The following is a 22,490-nucleotide window of genomic DNA, read 5'->3' as shown; positions in this document are numbered from 1 at the left end:
GGTGAAAAGAAGTCAGGTGTGGCCAAGACCGTTAACCGGCTTTCAACGATTTTGACGGAATCAGCTGATTGCTGACGCAGGTTGGCAAAAACTGAGGTTGTGTTGTTTATATACGAAAAATGACCGTTTGGATGAGTGTAAGAATACGCGTGAAATAAGCGGACAGAATTCTGATCCGAGTCCTCGTTGACGTGGCAGCCGATGTTAACCTCACAATTTTTCTGCGGATGGCCACACCTTGTAATCTATCATCCTTGAGCAGAAACCTGTCAAAACCATCAACGAACCTTCTCCTTCGATTTACGCCAAGCCAGAATAGCGATTTTTTTAGCATACAAATCTGGTAATTATTCTTGTTTGACCAGTTCCTTTGATTTAACTACAGGCCTTTTCTATACGCCACTTCTCTGCTCGCAATCTCTCTGCTCGGCTCACTATGTAGACGAAAAATTTGCATGTGAAAGCAACAAAAAAGTTATCGAACAAAATTCGCTATTCATAAACTCACTATTTTACAAACAAATGTAATTTTAGGCAGCTCTCTTCCAGCGCTGCCAAGATATGTCTATTTATACGCCGCCACTTTGCTAACGCTTAACCATGTGGAATTTTGTCAGAATCCAAACTTTAAACCGATTACTAAAGAACCCCCATATTAGGCCTTACACAGTTTTCAAAGCTCAAAGGTGACTGTTTTTATTTGAATTTCGCAACGCCAGATATAAAAATTCGTGTATAAAACTAAGAGTAGCTGCATTTATTGATTAAAACATAAAACAAGATAGAGATTAACAACAAACAAATTACTGTTTTCACTGGAACAAACACGAAAGTTTGGTATATACAAAGCGGAGTTTATCCTCCAATTTATAGTGCGCATCTCAACGTTGTTCCACAAATGCAGGGATCTATGCTTTTTTGCCGCATCCGAACGACATGTTTTCTGTGATTATTTTTATGAGAAACTTTTTCACAATTTGAGCGTACCTTAATTAAATATCCGAGACTCTCATGTGACTATGCGATATCAAATTTGGACACCCCGTTTTATTAACTTATATAAAAAAACACGAATTCCATTTCTTTTCGACGAAAGTTTTTTTACATTATTTGTGCGAAACGTAAGTACACATATATGCATGTACGTACATAGTAGAAAACGAGTTAGTACATATAGTATTACATATTAATAAGTTTATATAGATATATATAAATTTTCTTCAATTCAAGATATAAATATATTTACAGTAAAAATGTATGTATATATCTAAAGTACGCGTTTGCCACCGAAAAAATCGCCTATTCAAGTTGGTGGCTTAACTATTAATTTAACTTCATTAATTTACTTGGACACACATCCTTATTCGAATTCAAATGCCTAAGGAAAGTATAAAAATGTTCAAACTCGGTTGCGTTTGTAAAACAACGCAAGTTCCGTGTAAAAATTCATATTTTTTAATTTCTTGTGCAAAGTGTTGATTTTAGTGCGTAGTTTATAAGCCTACAATACGAATATAAGTATTATGAATTATGTACCTATGGCAGATCCATGATAAATTGGTGCAAAAAAATTATTTTCAAACGAAAGCAAAACATGAACACGAACTTATTAACACAATAATCACAAAATTCATGGAACGTATCCATAACTTATATGGCTAAGAGTTCTTAAATTTTCGTAAAGCTCTATACAAAGTCCGATGCCGATGACGACGCAGCCGATGCGACCGAAAACGCTGAACTAACCGATGAAGCCGTCGAGACTGTCGATGTTGTGGAGGCAGCTCGATGTGTTGGTTGCAATACCAGCAAAGGCAGTGCATTTGGCGGTGAAGGAGGTACAACACACACCGCCGAATCATCGGCAGATGCCATCATCATTCGTTCGGACGATGGGGTTGCATTTGTTGGTGTGCTCGGCCTTTGCAAAGATTCGTCGTCACCGGCAGGGTTACAGTTGGCACCGATTTCTGATATAGGAGCTGCCGCATTGGCCATTTCTTCGTTGGTGAGTATATTTTGCTTAAATTGTTGCGACGTGGGTGACACCACCAGGAGATTTACCGATATGAGCAGCGGGTGCACCAATTTTGTATCCATTAGCATTATGGTTACCTCCTGATTCTTTTCCAAACTAAGCGAGGTAATGTCGGTTTTTTGTGTAAACGTAGGCTGCCGCTGTGAATTGATTGATGTTACGGAAGTACTGTAAGAAATTCATTGGGCATATAATTTTAAATTTTTACTGAAATCTAATTTTTGACAATACCGTATCATAAATTGCCGTTTGGTTTGAAGGCTGAGCAAGCGTTCATGCTCGTTACGATGGTGACGCCGTATGCTCAGCAGGCGTGAATCAGCGACCAACACGAGATCCAAGCCGAAATTAAAGCCTGTCCAACGCCATTTCTGATAGCCGGGCTCCAGCAGTATGCGACCGCAACGCATACAATTCTTATAGAAGACATCTGGATCAAGGTCTTGCGGCCTGCAAAGATACAAGAATTAGGGAGAAATGATTTCTATAGAATATTAGTAATAAATAAGTAATACACCAGCCTTTAAAAATAATATTTACTGTCACAAAATGATGTTAATATTTGTTTGTTTTTTTTTCGCTAAGAATCAAAAACTATTCATCTCCAAGCAGTAAATTTTTTATTTATTTGTTTACTGTTTTCTGCTTAATAAAGGGGTGGCCCATCGGCTAGTTTCATTTTTACAATGGCAGCTATTACGAAACTCAAGGCTTACGCGGAACAGGATTCTATGTAGACAGTAAAACCAGAAAAAGCATATTGAATTTTTCTCCCGTGAACGATCGTATATGTTATTTAAGATTGCAAGGTAAATTTCAAAATATAACTATTATAAGTATATATGCACCTACAAACGATAGCACTGATGCTATAAAAGATAAATTCTATGACGACCTTAGTGACGTAACTAACAATATTTGCAAACACGACATTTTATTGATTGTAGGCGATTACAATGCAAAAGTAGGAAAGGAAGAAGGCATCATCGATAAAGTTGCGGGAAAATTCTCTATACACAACCACACAAATGACAATGGTATGCGAATGTGTAGCTTTGCGAGTGCCCACGGGTTAGTTGTCAGTAGTACAGCCTTCAAGCACAAACGAATTCATCTTCAAACTTGGAAAATGCCGGGCCGCAATATGGCTAATCAGATCGATCATATACTTGCTGACAAAAGGCATGCTACATCAGTCATAGATGTGAGATCATATAGAGGCGCTTGCTGCGACACAGATCACTATCTCGTGGTAGCTAAGTTACGACAACGAATTTCAATAGTAAATGACAACAAAGGCTATAAAAAATTAAAGTGGAATACAGATGAACTTATAAATAATGAAGATATGAAAGCAAAGTACAAATATGCGATTGAAAACATTTTATTTAATGAAAATAGCACAAATAATGACTCAACTGAATTAGATATTGAAGATCAATGGAATAAACTGAAAGCTACAATCATAAAATCCGCAAAGAATACTATTGGAGAGAAGAGATCAGTAATGAACGAATGGTATGATGAGGAATGCAGAGCAGCTAATTATGCGAAAAAGGAAGCTAAAATAAAATATATGGAAAGAAACACACGTACAAATAGATTATATTATGTAAATAAAAGAAAAGAAGCTAAGAAAATAATGCGAAAAAAGAAAAAAACCTACATGAAGCGGCAAATTGAACAAATTGAAAGCGATTTTAGAAACAAAAATGTCAGAGCTATGTATCAGAACATCAAAAAACAGACTAAAACATTTCAACCTCGAACAAATATATGCAAAGCAAAGGATGGTTCCATAATCAGCGAAAAACAACAAGTAATAGATAGATGGAAAGAATATTTCAACGAACTACTTAACAAAGAAAACTACGATAATACAAGTAAGGAGGAACAAGTAGTACATACGGCCGAAATCTATGTTGAAGAACCTAGCTTTGACGAAGTACTATTGGCTATAAGAAAACTTAAAAACCATAAAAGCTGTGGTGAAGATGGAATACCCGCAGAACTTCTGAAATATGGCGGACATGAACTACATAAACAAATATTTACCTTAGTAAGCCAAATATGGCATTCAAATGAAATACCCACTGGATGGGCATCAAGCATAATAGTACCTATACACAAAAAAGGACATAAAACTGAATGCCAAAATTACAGAGGCATATCTTTACTTAATACAGGTTATAAAGTATTTACAAACATTCTATTTGAAAGGCTGAATATTTATGCTGAGAACATCTTAGACGATTACCAATGTGGTTTTAGAAACAACCGCTCAACGATTGATCAAGGTTTTACTGTCCACCAGATATTCGAAAAGTTTTACGAATATAAAATTGATATATTTTGCCTCTTTGTTGACTTCAAACAGGCATTTGACAGTATAAATAGAAAACGGATAAAATACTGCTTTCAGAAAATTGGAATACCTCTGAAGCTAATTAATTTGATTCTCTGTACATTGTCGAACACAACAAGTAAAGTACTGGTGCAAGGAAGCCTCTCAGACCCATTCGAAATCATATCCGGAGTAAAACAAGGAGACGCATTGTCATGTTTAGTATTCAATTTAATGCTACACACGACTGTTAAAGAAATAAACACGAATGGAACATTATTTAATAATGATTTTCAGATATGTGCCTACGCTGATGATATTCTTATTATGGCTAAAGATAGAAGCACTCTTATACGCGTCTTTAAATGTATTGATAAAGATGCAAAAGCTCTGGGACTACACGTAAATACCGAGAAAACCAAATACATGATTCGGTCAGTCAACAACACGACACGCGATGACCTAAGTATTAACAACTTTGCTTTCGAAAATATCACTGAATTTAAATACTTGGGTTTTAAACTATCAGCAGATAAAGATTCGGCGATAGCTATTAACGACAGAATCCAAGCTGCAAATAACGCCTACTACGTTAACATAAAACTATTTAAATCAAAAGATTTGTCCAGAGCACAGAAAATAAGAATGTACAAATTACTGATACGACCCGTCCTTACATATGGTGCAGAAATATGGACGCTGAAAACAAATGATATTCATCAGCTGATGTGCTTCGAAAGACGTATCATAAGGAAAATATATGGTCCGGTTGCAACAATAGATGGCAGCTACCGCATTCGCTACAATAATGAAATCGAAGAAATCGTTCAAGGACAAAATATAATACGTTTTATCAAAGCCCAACGAATTAGATGGATTGGGCACGTACTGCGCATGCCGAAAGAGCGAAATGCTAGGAAAGCTTTTATTTTAACACCAATTGGAGGAAGAAAAAGAGTACGCCCACGAAAGCGATGGTTAGATGACGTCGAATCAGATCTTAAGCAAATGAACGTACACAACTGGAGAGATGTAGCCATGGATAGAATAAAGTGGAGAAAAATTGTTGATGAAGCTATGGTCCACCACGGACTGTGAGGCTAAGAAGAAGAAGAAGCTATTACGAGCTCAAAAAAATAGCAGAAGCTACATATGTATCACACGAAACACTTTGCGGAATACTGAAAACTGGCTTCCAAACTGAATGTAAGCCATTTTTGTGAAACACGTCTGAATATGGTAATAACAGAATAGGAAGAGGATGTAGCTGACAAAAAGGTGGTGGTATCTGGCCTTTTAAACTTAAAGCGGGCTTTTCAGCTTATGGAGATGAATTGCTGGACGTTATGCATGAATTATATTAATATGAGAAAAAGCTTTCGAATGTATCCGAAGTTATTTAAGTGACGAAAAGCAGTAAACGTCACTGCTATTGGGAAGAACACAGGTTCCGAACCCCGGGAACGAAACATCAAATAATAGAAAGTGTTTTTCTAATAGCGGTTGCTCCTCGCCAGGCAGTAAAAACCTGTTTTGTATTTTTGCATTAAAAAGTTGCTCATAAAAATCAATGTTCCATTCGGTGGCGGCATAAAACTGTAGGTCCCTCCATTTGTCGAAAAAGGAGGAGGAGGAGCTCGGCCAAACACATAAAAACGCATAAAACAAACCAATACAACAGGCGCCCCGTCTTAAGAACGTAAAAAAATTAATTTAATATCTCGCAAAACTTGTATATTGAAGTTACATATTGTCGCTTACTTTCGGTTGAAAGTTGCCTTATGATAGTTACCATATGGAATTTATTTTCGAGTTTGTTGAAGTATGAAATAAAATCAATATTTATGAAGAATGCGCATTGGAGTTGGTAATTTGTTTGAGCACTTTGATTGAAATACGAATATGCTAACTCGAGAGCTCAAGCGTCTACATGCTACAATACAATAATATTGCCTCAAAAGTAGCAATTAAATGTAGGGCCTGGGTCTCTGGGCATGGAGATATACCTGGAAATTGCATCACGGACGAGCTGGCGAGGGTAACTGCTCTTAAATCAGTCAGCTCTACTCATTCTATTCTGCTATTTGGGCATCCGTTTATCCTCAAACAAGTTCTGGATCACCGCGCAAGTGAACAGTAGATGAACTATGGAACCCACATTGGGCGAACATTTCTATAAATTTGTTTGATCAGAACTTCTTTAAACCTTTACTTTTGTAAAATTTCTACTATAGAATACTGGTATCAAAGCCCACATTTTCCATTGGCTTTAAATGACATAAAAATGGCTTTAAAATAAACTTATATATCTGCTTATCCATCGAGTGTGGCTTGTGAGCAAATGTTTAGGGCTGCAGGTCTGCTCTATGCCGATAGACGAATCCGCTTGCAAGGAGAAATGATTTTTATATTTTTATATTACTTTTTTACATATCATTTTCCTTATGCCAGAAGTAGTATGTGCAAAGTTTAAATATTCTATGTTGCACCAAAACCCAGAATAGCATGACCCCAAATCATTATTCCTTTTTTTATCTGAAACCAAACCTCCAATACCGAGAACAATAAACTTTCAAACTTGATTTCCCTACTGTTTATACAATCATTTTCCTTGCATAAGGAGAATGAAAATGCTGTAGAATAGTTCGAAATAGCGCTAACATTGTCCTGGCCATTATGACATTGAGGGTAACTGTAGGGCTGATGAACTAGAGATACTCGGAACCAAGTTGACTGATGAGTATGCAGCCAAGGACACAGACATACCCTGACAGACTTGTAAGCTACCTACTTTTAAGGAAATTGTAAGAGCAGCGGACGAAAGATGGCGTAATGAAACCACCTGCAGAATCGCCCGACAATTGTGGCCGTCTCTCAATGCTAAATTCGCAGAATCTCTGCTAAGCCAAAATAAACATAGTCTTAGCACACGAATTTACGCCATAACGGGGCACTGCCTAATAGGCCGACACGTCCAGAGCATACATGATTTCTGCAGAAGTTGTCTAGATGAGGAAGAGCCGATCTCACACTTCCTGAGCCATTGTTCTGCTCTATCCAGATGTAGGTTTACCATTTTAGGTAGGCAATTTTTTAATGAATTGGAAAATTTCAGGGATCTTTTAAAATTTTAACAAAGTACACACTAGTTTTAGGATAAATAAGAACAAGTTCCCCACGCGGTATCACAATGGGCTATATGCCCGACCGAGTCCCGTAGTAGACAACAGCTTCAACCTAGCTAACAGAAGTATTGTACTTCAAGATAAATCTAATGTTGTCTGTTCGCAGAAGCCGAAATGATTTTCTTACCAAACTTATAATTTTAGTTACGTAATTGGGCTGGAAATATGCACATATTAATATTTTTTTGTTTTACATATTTTTGAAATTGCAAGCAAAGCTACATTTTATTACAGCCTCAATACATATGCAGTTACACGTAGGAGTATTTAATATTGACGTATCAACTTACAAAATTTGTAGCTCTCATGTCAAACTCATTTAAAAGCATCCATTTAATCTACTTACCCTTCCTCTGGCAAGTGGTCGACTCTCAAAATTGAGTGCCAGTGACTCAGTACATGGCTGTGCAGCCATTCCTTTGGAATGATATTATCATTAAGTACGATTTTCAAATCCGTGTGATGATTGGTTAAGTACTGTGTGCGTAGCGCTTGAAATGGAGGAACAAACGGTTGACCTTCAGGTGTGGCCAGGAATGGACGTTTTTCTCTGCGATTCGCAAAGTACGCTTGAATGAGTTCTCCAAGAGTTGGACTGTCGCCACTATTATTGCTGCTATTAGCAATGCTACTGTTGCTTCTATCTCTATCACTGTCAGCAGTTGATGGCATTATATTAGAACTATTTTCAGGATCATATTGAGGATGCAAACGTAGATACATCCATGAACGCAGTAGTGTGTATAAGGAAAACTCGGTCTGCATTACATACAAATCTGGGCTGGCTATTAACTTTGTCATTAGTTCAACACTTATCTGTCGTAATAATTGTTCGTCTTTCGGGTAAATGCATAGCAAATTGGTTTCCAGCCATACCATTGCAGCCTTCTTCACATTTACACTTCCATACAGACAAGCCGATTCGTAGTAACTAATGGCAGTCTGAAACCAAATAGTGCAATTAGTTTGGACAAGGATTGTTATAAAATTCACTGCACTTACTTCAGTATTAATAGTTTCAATCATCACTTCCGCGCATTTATCAATTATGCCATCTAAATGGAAAAGTGTTGCGGTGGCCAATACCGAAATCACAGCCTTCGGATCGATTTCTATCTCATCAGAATACATGGAACCAAAAACAGCGTCCAATGCTACAAATCGACATCATGCAATCGCCATTATATAAACAATTTTTTTAATTTTTTATTTATTTTTGCTTGCCTTCCAACGTAATGCGGTCATCTAATATTTTGATATGCACAAAGTCCTGACATGACTCCTTCCACGAACCGTTAAACATACTATAGAAATATGGACTCTGGCAGAGATACACCTTGTGTAGATTCCATACCTTACCCAGAGCCATTACAGCGATATCGGAATTTTTTTGCTCCTTAAAAAGGGCTTGGTAAATGTATTGTGTGGTGGTGAGTAGTTTTTTCCTGTACAAATTAAGTGGTTAATATTTATAAATACGCGTATATTAAAAATTATGCAATACTTACTTCTTTGGCGATTGTGTTTCGCTATGTTTAAGCTCGTCGGAAGAACAACGTGAATCTATGGATCGCTTTCGCTTGCGTCGTCTAGCCAATATGTTCGCCACACTGTCACTGCAGTGCTGTAGCGGTTCCGCTAGTTTCACCATAAGCTGACCCATATCGAGGGCTTGTCAGTCGAAACAACTCAAAAGGGCAATGTGTTGGAAGCCAACCGCTTTCGCTTCAGTTTACTGCCCCTAAGGAAACAGAATAGAAAAATCGTTAGTTAATATGAAATATTTCTCACAGATTACCTACATTTGGTATCTGCGTTATTTATTTTATGTATTTTCTGTTTTCGATAAAGGAGCTAACGTGCACGCCGAATAATCTTATCAACCTACATCATTATGCAAATATGTAAGACTTAAAATTTGTTTGTGATAACACAAACACTTGCAATTTTTGCAAGTATTGAGAGAGCAAAGTGACGGTTGAATAGTTGAATGGCGGAGAGGCAATCATTTTATACTGGAGGAATTTTAATCAACAAAAATTATCCATCACGGGAACATACACATACCTATGTATGACTGAACCTTTTGTAAATAAGCAAATAAATTTTCTGAAGAATCTGGTATTTTGTGCACTTCTGCCCTCGCGCCGGCTTAAAATTTGCAGTTTGTAGTCAAAACGCCAAAACAGTAAACAAAAAACGTTAGTATGATAGGTATATGTATGTATAAAACACCTTTACAGTAATTTATATTAACACCCCAAAAAATGTGTCAACGAACTCAGCTGATACGTTTTCTTCTATGGGATTTTGCAGGTGATAGCAAAATTTGTGTTCGTTAACTTTTTGTTTTTTCTGCTTTTGGGAGACTTTCCGCTCACGCTCTTAATTTGGATTGATGGCTAGAGATGGCAAATTTTATTACCGAACACAACTAAAATATGATAATTTAATTTATTTTAATAATAATATCACTCTGAATGTAGGTATGTATGTACTGGTGTTCTGTCAATCATCTGATATATGAGAAAATAAATAAAGAGGCATAATCAAAAATGTATGCTCAAAAAAAACTTAAGTACAAAAAAAGAATTAAATAGAGCATAGAATGCCTCCATTTTACGAAGACTTTATATGCAGCTGCAATAAGCCACATGAAGAAAGGCAAAGCTCCAGAAAAGGGCAACTTAACTATTAAAATAATATTAATTATCAATGAGTATTTTTATGAATTTTCCAGAAACTAATAAAGAGTGTATGGAATAGCGAAGCGATACCAGATAAATGGAACATGGTAGTGAGCATTCCGACCGTTAACAAAGGTGACAAACAAATTGTGCCAATTATAGGGTGATATCCTTGCCAAATGTGACGCACAAAATATTAGCTACAATTTAAACAAATCCGTCTTCCACAGCTCGGTGTTGGATTTACATGCATTGTAATATTGAATAGTGGCAATAATGTTTATTTACGTGACTTTTTCTTTTGTGCTACTGCATTATTTTTGAAATCTGGCAACAATGTTTTACAGCTTGTCAATATCGAGACAATTTGACTACCTGCCAGCGCACAGTGCGGCCGATTCCCGAAAAGCTGGCCAAAACTCAAAAAATTAAGTAATTGATTCAAAATTTCTTACTCGGGGGTTGTCGGGGTCGCTGATTACGAATTTGATCTTAAAATTTTGAAAATGCACCCCCTTCCACCCCTATTGGCCACCCCCTCACGTGAAATAGCGTATATTCTAGAACATAATCAAGATGCATGTTAATTTATATGTTTTCGGGGTCGCTGATTACGAATTTGATCTTAAAATTTTGAAAATCCACCCCCTTCCACCCCTATTGGCCACCCCCTCACGTGAAATAGCGTATATTCTAGATTCTAGAATCTAGAACATAATCAAGATGCATGTTAATTTATGTTTTCAGGGTCGCTGATTACGAATTTGATCTTAAAATTTTGAAAATCCACCCCCTTCCACCCCCTCACGTGAAATAGCGTATATTCAAGAACATAATCAAGATGCATGTAAATTTATATGTTTTCGGGGTCGCAAGGTAGCAAGGTAGGGTCGGCTTGAAACTGTAGGTCCCTCCATTTGTGGAACAACATCAAGACGCACACCACAAATAGGAGGAGGAGCTCGGCCAAACACCTAACAGAAGTGTACGCGCCAATTATTTATTTTTAAGGTAGCAAGTGGTAGCAGCTGAATCTTGTTTTATTCAGTAACCATTACTTTTTTGAGTAACCTTTAATAGGTTTCAAAGCAGCATATGACGGCGTTGTATTACTATACAGTTTGAAAACTCAAATTTTATAAAAAACAAATGCAAAAAATGTGTCTACGTATTGCTGCAGCTAAAAATTTTGTGTCGAGGTATTGATATGTACTAAAGATTTCTCGTATTTTACTAACCTTCCGAAGATGATTCCATTTGGTTTTGTTCAATTTACTCCATTACAAAATCTTTCAAATGTGTACAACTTTCACTATTCATCGACAGTAATACGATGCTCAAACGAAGGCCACGTTGCGACTGAAAATACAGAGGATACTTAGGGTACAGGACGTTGCTATGAACGGTTTTCACTACTCAAGGCATTACTGTAGCCAACCCAAAGACAAAAAAACTCTATCTAGAAACTTTTTTTTTCGACTTTTGGCCAGCTTTTCGGGAATCGGCCGCACTGTGCAGCGTATAAAATTATTGTACACATCCATACGTAAAATCACTATGAGGTGATCGACAAAAATCACCACAGCTGAGATCACCTGATTCCAAAAGGTTACTTACTCTAACATGGTTGCATAAATTTTTTAAATTTCATAGAAAATCGCATCAAAATGTCGTACAAATCTAGATATCTCTCAATAAAAAAACATTATTCTAATATAGCTAAGAAATGTATTAAAAATATTGTTGTAAATTTTCAAAGTCCAAGATATTATACTTGCGATATTCAATTATTTTTAATGTTATCATAAAAATTCTAATTTGGCATAGCAGCCCCACCAATACGCTCAAGCAAAAAGATCAAGCACTCACACCATTACATACCTAGGTGCCTGTCAAAAAAAATAGGAAAAAAATTTGCAGTCAAGACGGGAGTGAAACAAGGATATGCACTGTTATCGGCAATTTTTAATTGTGCGCATACAACCGCAATTGCCACAAAAGTCCAAAATCGCAACAAGGTCCTCAAGTCGCGGCCGGCAGCACTTGGGGCAAAGACAAAGAACTGTTGCTTTCGACATAAAGGCAATTGGCCGGCCGGTTCTAAACTATGCTGCGCCTGTCTGGTCGCCTGGAACTAGTGATTCGCAGTGGACAAAGCTTCAGACATGTCAGAATACCGCCATTCGGACAGCGACCGGGTGCCTCCTGATGTCACCCATCCAACATCTACACAACGAGGCACAAATGCTCCCAGTTACGGAGCACAACAAATTGCTCAGCAAGCAGTTCCTGCTGGGGTGTTACCGCAGGTTTCACCCCTGCAGACACCTGCTTGAGCCTGAGCCGCCTCCCAGGCACGTCAGGAGACACCTCCTAGACTACGCTGACGAACTCCAGGACAAAACTGACCGCAACCTACTGGACCGGACAGTATTTAAAAAATAAAAAATAAATAATTGGCGCGTACACTTCTGTTAGGTGCTTGGCCGAGCTCCTCCTCCTATTTGTGGTGTGCGTGTTGGTGTTGTTCCACAAATGGAGGGACCTACAGTTTCAAGCCGACTCCGAACGGCAGATATTTTTATGAGGAGCTTTTTCATGGCAGAAATACACTCGGAGGTTTGCCATTGCCTGCCGAGGGGCGACCGCTATTAGAAAAATGTTTTTTATTAATTTTGCTTTCACCGAGATTCGAACCGACGTCTCTCTGTGAATTCCGAATGGTAATCACGCACCAACCCATTCGGCTACGGCGGCCAGTATTTAGACAGTCAATAAACGACATTCACCGGGAGACCGTTACCACCTTCATGAACTCCCGTCCTGTGAATGCCGTAATCGGAGTCCAACCATCACCTATCGCAGATGAAGAGCTCCAGCTTCCCCGTGAGACTCGTGTAACATTGGCACAATTACGTTCTGGATATTGTAGCAGGTTAAACTCCTACTTATCCAGAATTGACCCCGACATACCAAACACATGTCCGGCATGTGAAGGTACCCCGCACGACACCCTCTTCACATGCCCCCTCAAACCGACTCATCTAACCCCCCTCTCCCTCTGGACCCAACCTGTCGAAACAGCATGTTTCCTGGGCCTACCCTTAGATGAGCTAGACGAAGACGACCGATGATATACTTACACTGACAGGGCTAACTATGCTGTTAAAATAACAACAACAACATACTATTATTTTATTTAAAATATTCAAATCAAAGCTAATTTACAAGAAATGTAAAACGACAATACAGTAAATGGTGAAACTAGTTTTTTGCTATGGCGCGGAGACAACGACGTCCACGACAGCCGGTTCTACGTTACCGAAACGACCCAGATTTATATCCGACCAAGGACTGTCACTCCAGCAGCATTCCCCCTATGTAAGTATGGGGAATGTTTATGCTGCTACAAAAACAACAACAACAAATGGAGAAGCGTTCCCACGACAGTCGGTTCTAAGTAACCGGAACGACCCGGATTTATATCCGGCCTAGGACTGTCACTTCAGCAGCATTCCTCGTATATGCACGGGGAATGTTTATGCTGGTACAACAAATGGAGAAGGGGATCTGAGAAGACTAGCCAGAAAATTAGAAAAAAAAAATATTTACGTAATGGAAAATTAAGGAAAACCAATAAAAGAAAAGCACGAGTGAAGAATAAAAAGAAATGAGGGAATAAAAAGTTAATGCAAAGGTATGACGTAATGAAATTTGTTAAGTCCCAGAGGATTAAAATAGCAAGACGCGTGAAATGAATGGATACGAAGAGAGTGCAGAAAAGATTACTGGAGACTAAGGTGACAAGTGTTCAAAGAAAACAAAGTCCCAAACTACAGAATAGCAGAGGGTGTCAGAAACTAAGAATGGGCACGTAAACGACAAGAATGGAAAAATCTCGTCTTGCGTACGATGATTTTTTATTACAAATACTAGTATTGCCTAATGTTTCTGATTTCTTGACGGGATTAAAAAAAAAATTCCGTATCAAAAACCCAGTTGTTATAGTAATATTATGAATTCCGTCAAAAATAATTCTTATCAAAGACGTGTAGTATTGAGCAAAAATATGGATTCCTGTGAGAGGTACTGAAAAATATTACAAATGGATAAAAGTTGCAAAAATGGGCAAGACTTTAAAAATGGCGAACTTAAGTGAGGGAGGGCTGGTGAAACCAATGAAGATGATGGATGGCACAATGTGGAAAGAGATACCAGAAGTTAAATAGCCAAAATATTTTGACAACAGAAAATTATCTCGGAAAACATTTGAAAGATTATAGTGCAAATATTAAAGATCTATTTTTCATATCCCGAATGTATCTTCACATTAATTTCTTAGTAGATTTTTAACGGATAATAATTTAAAACGAAGAAGTAAATATAAAAAAAGACTATAACATAACTTTTTGTTTAAGAAAATGTTGAAGTTCGCCCACTGTAAGTATGACGATGTTGGTTCAATGACGTCACCGCTTGCCACAAGCCTTCTGTTCTATTAGCCTTGCAGGTTAGGTTAGGCTTTTTCAAAATATTTTTGATGGCCTCATTTAACCTACCAAATTTTAATTATTGGCCTACATAAGGTGTGCGGCATTTAAGTAGATAAGCATGCTTGTGTAGGCAAGTAGATATGTTTGCATGTGTGTATGGATGTATGTGCTGCTGCATTACAATTTTGTAGGTGACACTCTATTTGATTTCATGGACGTCATTTGCCCATGAAAAGGCTTAAGTCATCAAGCTAATTATGTACGAGTAAATTAAAAAAAGCACCAAGAATGAATAGCTGCATTAATAAAATTCGAGTATCTTTACTCCTTTGAAGTTGAGCATAAATCATGACTTTTGCTAAAGTAACAAACAATGTTGATATTGGCTACTACAGGATGGGCCATGTAAAATTTGCTTTTTGAATCGGCTATAAAAAAAATATTTTTTCAATTTTTTTTTTTTTTTTGAAGATTGAACCTTGTCATTTATGAATGAAAAATAATATCGTTGAAATGACTGCCACGACTGGCTTTACAGTAGGCCATTCGATCATCCCAATTTTTAAGCACATTTTCAATTGTTTGGGCTCCAATTTCATGAATGACAACTCCGATTTCGTGTTTTAAAGCATCAATCGTCTCTGGATGGTTCGCATAGCATTTGTCCTTAACGGCTCCCCACAAAAAATAGTCCAACGGGCTCAAATCACAGCTCCGAGGTGGCCAATTGTTATTGGAATTTCGGCTGATTATTTGGTTTTCAAAAACGGTAGCCAAAAGTTCGAATGTAACTTAGGCAGTGTGACAAGTTGCACCGTCCCGTTGAAACCAAATGTCGTCCCTGCCATCCTCTTCAATTTTTGGAAACAACTCGTTCAGCATGTCACGGTAACGCTCGCCATTTACTGTAACCGCGGCTCCTCGCTCATTTTCGAAAAAAAATGGCTCGATGATGCCGCCAGACCAAAAACCGCACCAAACAGTGACTCGTTGTGGATGCATTTGCTTCTCTACAGTAACGTGTGGACAATTTTGCTTATTGACATAGCCACCGATGTGAAAATCAGAAAAGAAGAAGAAGACTCACCACTTTGGAAATAGGTTTTCAATATTTCCCAATTTTGTTCAAGCGTATAGCGTCCCATTTCGTTTGACATTTAGGTTTGACATTTAAACCTTTAAGTAAATTATGAACACATTTGACATGTCATTTGTGTTACCATTCTCAAAAAAATAGGTGGTTCAAAAAGCAAACGCTATATGGCCCACCCTGTAAGTAGCATATTATTATTTATTCTATGCACACTCAGTGTCCAGTGACATTTTTATGATATTCGCAACGATGATTCTAATACAAGATTATATACAAACATTTGTGAAATAACTTATTCGAAATGTTGCTGAAAGAAATTTGTTGATTTCGTATAATTTGGTGTTTTTATGTTTTGCTTTTATTTTTTGTACTCGTATAAACTTTATTTAGTTTCATGATTTTTTTTGGAAAATTTCTTTACATTGAGCAAAAAAAGGAGAAGCTTACAGATCTTATAAACTATTTGAGAAGAGTACGAAATAGAGGGGCAGAGCCGTCAAAAGAACTTGAGGAAACTTCTTAATTTCAGAAAATCCAAAACATGGGGATGAACTCTGAGGAAACGTGACCGCACTAGACAAGGCTAGTTTACTGGAGCGGCAGCCCTTCTGGTACGTAGAACCGACTGCCATGGGAATGGCCACATTTTCATCTAATCAAATACGGTTTATACTTATAGATATCGCCATACATTTTTAAGTAGCATAGAGGAAGCGCGGATGGTTATTTCTGCATCTCATTTTTTTATTTGATTATCACTCTTGGAACAAGTGAGCGATATGTATTTAAGATATTGAATTGGGATAGTATTTTGTCGCATTTTCTTCACCTATTATGACAAGATGTCCACCTTCATAGTAAATAGATTTGTGTTATAGTAAAGGCAATTTCAGTATTGTTTATACAAACGCGTGAACATTTAGTTTTATACGTCAGCAAGATATAAGAATTCGAATTTAAAATTAAAATTACAACATTATCAGTTCATCACATAAACATGTTTTGTACCTTCTGTTCAAAAAGTACCCGGAATTTCTCAATCAAACCGACCTCGTCTTGAATATAAAATTAAAATAACTTTTTCTAAGTTGGTTGGTGTTAATTTAGAGCCCTTTTAGTCATATAAAATGGCATAGAAAACAATCAACAATCATCGGAATGCTGCTTCTCAGGTGAGCCAAAATTCAAAAAACCATCATGAAGTAATTCCAAAACACACTTCATCTTGTAGACGACTATTTGACTAAATATAATATAAAAAACGTTTCGTATTCCCGTGACATGGACCGAAAGTTTTCACAGAAGCTGAATGCGATTCAAAAATCGCATTTAAAGAAAAAATGTTTTAATGGTTGAGAAACGTAATGGTTTCAATATAGCAGCCCTGTGGTTGTTGTTGTAGCAGTTAACTACCAGCAGTTCCAAGATCAAACACAACTGCAATTAGTAAATCGGACTGACATTAAACGATATTCATCATGGGGTTCTCACCACCTTCCTAAACTCTAGACCCCCTAATACGGTAATCGAAGTCCAACCATCACATGTTGCAGACAAACAGCTTCAACTGTCTCGTAAGGCCCGCGTAACTTTTCCCTGGACCCAACCTGCGAAACAGCACGCTTCCTGGACCTACCGTTTTTTGAATTAGACGATGACGACCGGTGAGCACACGCACTGGCAGGTCCCAGTGAACTGCTACAACAACAACAACGGCCCCGGTAGCTGAGTGAGTTGGTACGTGACTACCATTTGGAAGTGTACAGGGTCGAAACGCTGGGCACGAAACACCAAATGAGAAAAAAAGTTGTTTCTAACGACGGTTACTCCTCGGCAAACAATGGCAAACATCCGAGTGTATTTCTGTCATAAAAAAGCTCCCCATAAAAACCATCTGCCGTTCGGAGGTGGCGTAAATCTATTAATATATCTCTCCATTTGTGGGAAACATCAAAAAGCGCTCCACAAATAGAGGGAGAAGCTTCGTCAAAAACCCACAGAGGATGTAAGCGCCAACTGTATATAAAATATTCTATATTACAAAAATATTCCTCGTGAAATTCTACAATATATGTATGACGAAACTATGTAGGTATTTTGCTCAAGTAAATATTTTAACCGTTTTTCTTCCACTATTTCAAAAATCGCTTAGGTACGTAATTTAACAAAAAAAAAAAAAAATGAGAATGCGAAATGTTTTGGAGGCCACACTATATGACCCTAGTACATTCGCTTCGCCCGACACATAATGACACTCAAACGGTTTAATTAATCCGTTTCCCTTTCACTGGCAAATTTTGTTTACTTTTTGAACAGAAGGTATACACTCAATGATATTCAAACGATATGCTACAAAGCAACTTGTTATGCTGTAATATTGTTGTGGAAATTGTGTCAGGGTTATTGCACTATATTTGGAATTACAAGCTTGAAAATTAGACAAACGTGTTTCGTACGTGCGAGGAAAATGCGTTAAAATAAAATAACACTTCCGATTGCATGCATATAAAAATACATATTTATGCGCCATAGAAAGCGACCGCATACATATGTATGTATATGCATGTATGTATATACACATATATGTATGTAGGTCCATATGTATATAGAATAACGATAAAACCAGGAAAAAATCAATGCACATCATTAGCAACCTAAGTGGACTGCCACAGTTTGGCGTTAAAATTAATAAAGCATATATTTTTAATGGTACAATAGCCAGGCCCCCGTAGAATCTACGAGTACAAATATTTCTACAAAAACAAAATTGAACCGCAAACTAAAATATGTACAGGCATGGATAGATTTATCTAAATAAATCTTCTACCCTTTGAAAACGACCTTAAGAAAACTATAAATAGCTTACATAAATAATAAAATAATGATGACGGAATGGGCACAAAATAAAATTATTCAACACAATAGAATTCACATTCAGTGATTCATTTGCGAATGACGTATTCGTGTAATTACGAATTCGTATTTACACAATTACCTGCCAATTAACGTCTCAAAAAAACTAAAAGTAGTTTCTATACTAGGGCGGGTCGATTTAAAAATCGCGTATTGCTCTGTGAAAATCGTATTCTAGGGATCAAAATACGGAACTTTGCCGAAGGAACCATACCTCTAAAACGAATTCTGATGTCTCCCAATTTGGGTCGAACGAAAAATCCCACTTTGACCCATTTAGAGTGCTCCAATCGAGTCCAAATGTATGACCGACCCCCACTAACTTTGGACGGCCGATCCACCCATGCCAGTGGCACACCCCCTGGAACTCCCCTGGGGGTTCCCCATACAATCATTTCAAAATATCACCATTTTTGACCTTTACATGAGAAAAGAAACTAAAAAGTTCGACCCAAATTGGGGGACATCAGAATTCGTTTTAGAGGTATGGTTCCTTCGGCAAAATTTCTTATTTTGATGCCTAGAATATGATTTTCACAGAGCAATGGGCGATTTTTTTGCCTCCCCACAAAAGACACTAAAAGTTCGACCCAAATTGGGGGGGCATCAGAATTCGTTTTAGAGGTATGGTTCCTTCGGCAAAGTTTCTTATTTTGATCCCTAGAATATGATTTTCACAGAGCAATGGGCGATTTTTTTGCCTCCCCACAAATCGACCCGGCCTATTCTATACTAATATTTTTTGCGTAGTTACCACCAATTGACGTACATATGAAATTTCGGCATTTCTTAAGCGACTTGAGGCAATCTTGATATCAAGTACTGAGACATAAATCATTTATTCGCATCTGTGTTTACGTTTTTACGTGTCCAATCATATCTCTCACAATATAGGAGAGGGAAATTGTTGGGCGCATGCATAAAAATGGAAAATCATACTCAGAAATCAGGAAAACCATCAGCATGAGGAAAGCAACAGTGCAAAAGGTAATACAAAGTTTAAAAAAGGAGGAAAGTATCGAAAATAAGCGGAGATCAGGCCGCCCAAGGAAGTTAACTGAGAGCAATAAACGCCGTATCAAGAAAGCAATTGAAAAAAATCCTTTGGAAAGTGCTCCGATTACAGCTTCTGTATTGCAAGCATCCACAAACACCATCGACTTAACGTTCCCACGACAGTCGGTTCTACGTAACCGGAACGACCCGGATTTATATCCGGCCAAGGACTGTCCCTTCAGCAGCATTCCTCGTACAGGGTTTGATGGAAAAGTAATGAGCCTTCCCGCGCGGAGCGTCTGCCAAGCGATCAACCGAATCGGCTGGTGGGGGAAAATGATCGTTGGACCTTCCCCTTGCACTAGAAACCGGTCCCAGTTCGCTGGCAACAGCGGTGCAGTCAACATCGCTCCGTACGTGAAAGCTGTTTTAAAAGTGTGTTAGGATTTTGCAGTGGCGAAAATGGCGTAAAGCTAAACAAAACGAGTACCAAAACCATTGGGCTACTCAAGGAGGCTTACGGGGACCAATCTCTGTCCAGTGCCCAGGTAAAACGGTGGCACAAGTCGTTCAAGAAAGGCCGGGAGGACGTCGAAGACGAACAGCGCTCTGGAAGGACTTCGACGACGCAAACAGACGAAGATGTGAACCGGGTTCGTGAATTTTTAAACATTGACCGTCTTGCTGTTTATGCTGGATGAGTTTAAAAAATGTTTCCTGCAGTGGAAGGACCCCTACCAGCGGGGTATTGACGCTCAAGGGTCCTATTTTGAAGAATATTAGTTGTATAAGCCAAAAGGTTTAATAAAACTGCTTAAAAAAATAAGGCTCATTACTTTTCAATCAAACCCTGCATATGCACGGGGAATGTTTATGCTGCTACACAAACAACCATCGACTTAAAGTATGCAGGAAGCGAAGTGAAGAATTAAGGGACCCGGTGGTTCAGAAATTTCAAAAAATCGTTTCCGTTTTCCCTATTTCGAAAGTATATTATTTTAAGAATATACTGTGAAATTTGCATGCGGAAATTCCCAATATTATAGCTTCTACAGCCCATTAACTAGATAGAGAGCGGTCCGCGCTAATCTATCTCTACCTTTGTCTCTATTTCGAACCTATTCTTTATTTCTATATTTTTTACATGTCTTTACCTTGATTTGATTAGTATGCAAAAGTAAATCCACAAATATAAAAATTCTAGGTCCCAAATAAATAACTGAGCCCATTTCGGTTTTTTCACGGGCTTGCTTTCGTTTTTGTTTTGCCGCAATGCTGCTTATAACCTTTGATTTTCATTCTTCAAGTTGAAGCCAACAATTTTTATCATTACAGATTGCTAAACATCATTGTTTTGATACATGTCTTCGCGCTGTAAATGTCAGATCCTCAATGGACTATCGGAAAAGTCGCTTTAAAAATTAAAATTATTTCGTTTCCGCAGCGATGTCGGCAAGTTTTTGGAACCAAAAAAATACACAATACCGATATTGGACGCATTACAGTCGGTTCTAAGTTACGGAAACAACCCGCATTTATATCCGGCCAAAGACTGTCACTCCAGCAGCATTCCCCCCCATACATGATACAACAACAACAACAATACTGATATCGCTACGGACGCGTAATCCATAAATCGCCACAGACTAATCTTTATTCTGGCCTTTGGTTTTATATACTGAAACCAGCAGAGACATTATCAGAATTTTAATTAGAGGTATTCATATCTACAATTTCAATAGTTAAAACAAATAGTGATTTGAAGTGCTCTCAGATACATGCTTATGTGATTTTTAAATGCAAATAAATACTATGTAAAATATACGCCATAGTTTAATAATATGTACATATTGTGCCAGCCACTTTGATGTGCGCCCATTTGAAGTTTCCTTATATTCATTTTGGACAGTATTATTTGAAAAAGAAGGCAGAATGAAGGAAAAATTGACTGTTTAACTGTCAAGTCCGAGTACTGAAAAAGAATGCATTGCTGCCTGGCACACTTTGCATCATTACACTATGATATATACACCTCTTTTTGGGTGTTGACCACTGGAAACTTATATATTGTGAATCAATACTATTATAAATTTGATTCAGAAATTATGATGGTCATGGATTAATTAATGATTGTTTTTTATTATGCTTTTTCAAACAAAATTAATTTTTTACCGTAATACAAGAAATTTGGTGCAAAGACAAAGAAATGTTGCTGGCGACATTTAAAGCAATTGGCCGGTGTATACTAAATTACGCTGCGCCCGTCGGATCCCCTGGTACTAGTGATTCGCAGGGGACAAAGCTTGAGACCTGTGAAAATACTGCTATCAGGACAGCCACGAGATGCCTCCTGATGTCTCCCCTGCAATACCTTCGCAATGAGGCTTCCATGCTCCCGGCCAAAAAGCACAATAAAAAGCTCAGCAAACAATTCCTGATTGGCTACCACAGGAATCACCCCCGCAAACATTTGCTAGAGCCTGAGCCACCTCTATCGAGATCCTGGACCAAACACGACTTAACTACTGGATCGGAGAGTATATAGATAGAGATTAAATGATATTTATCGGAAGAGTCTCACCACCTTCCTAAACTTCCAACCTCCGAATGCCGTTATCCGAGTACAACCACCACCTATTGTAGACCAAGAGCTTCAGCTACCTCGTAAGACCCGCGTAACTTTGACTCAATAACGGTCTGGATGTGGTAGCAGGTTAAGCTCCTACTTATCAAGAATCGTC

The 22,490-nt window shown here is 37.9% G+C and overlaps 1 protein-coding gene across 5 annotated transcripts in view; it reads right to left on the bottom strand.

Annotated features, from left to right (window-relative positions):
- Positions 1-734: 734 nt before the first annotated feature.
- Positions 735-22,490, bottom strand: part of LOC128865938 (protein germ cell-less) — a 35,089-nt gene continuing 13,333 nt past the window's right edge. For 3 of the 5 annotated variants that reach the window (XM_054106374.1, XM_054106370.1, XM_054106373.1), the window contains exons 2-7: positions 9,076-9,308; positions 8,792-9,012; positions 8,570-8,721; positions 7,914-8,509; positions 2,270-2,488; positions 735-2,206 (exon numbers count right to left, since the gene is read on the bottom strand). In XM_054106374.1, the coding sequence (XP_053962349.1) occupies positions 1,687-2,206; positions 2,270-2,488; positions 7,914-8,509; positions 8,570-8,721; positions 8,792-9,012; positions 9,076-9,230 (1,863 nt within the window). In that variant the 5' untranslated portion in view covers positions 9,231-9,308 and the 3' untranslated portion in view covers positions 735-1,686. Of the gene's footprint in view, positions 2,207-2,269; positions 2,489-7,913; positions 8,510-8,569; positions 8,722-8,791; positions 9,013-9,075; positions 9,309-9,634; positions 9,741-11,492; positions 11,614-22,490 lie in introns of those variants that run through there. The other 2 variants (XM_054106372.1, XM_054106371.1) reach the window with 2 other exon arrangements.

Source organism: Anastrepha ludens, chromosome 6, assembly GCF_028408465.1.
Source record: "Anastrepha ludens isolate Willacy chromosome 6, idAnaLude1.1, whole genome shotgun sequence".
In the NCBI taxonomy this organism is placed as follows: domain Eukaryota; kingdom Metazoa; phylum Arthropoda; class Insecta; order Diptera; family Tephritidae; genus Anastrepha; species Anastrepha ludens.
Note: the sequence above shows the minus strand (reverse complement) of the source record. Positions and strands in the feature narration are given on the sequence as shown.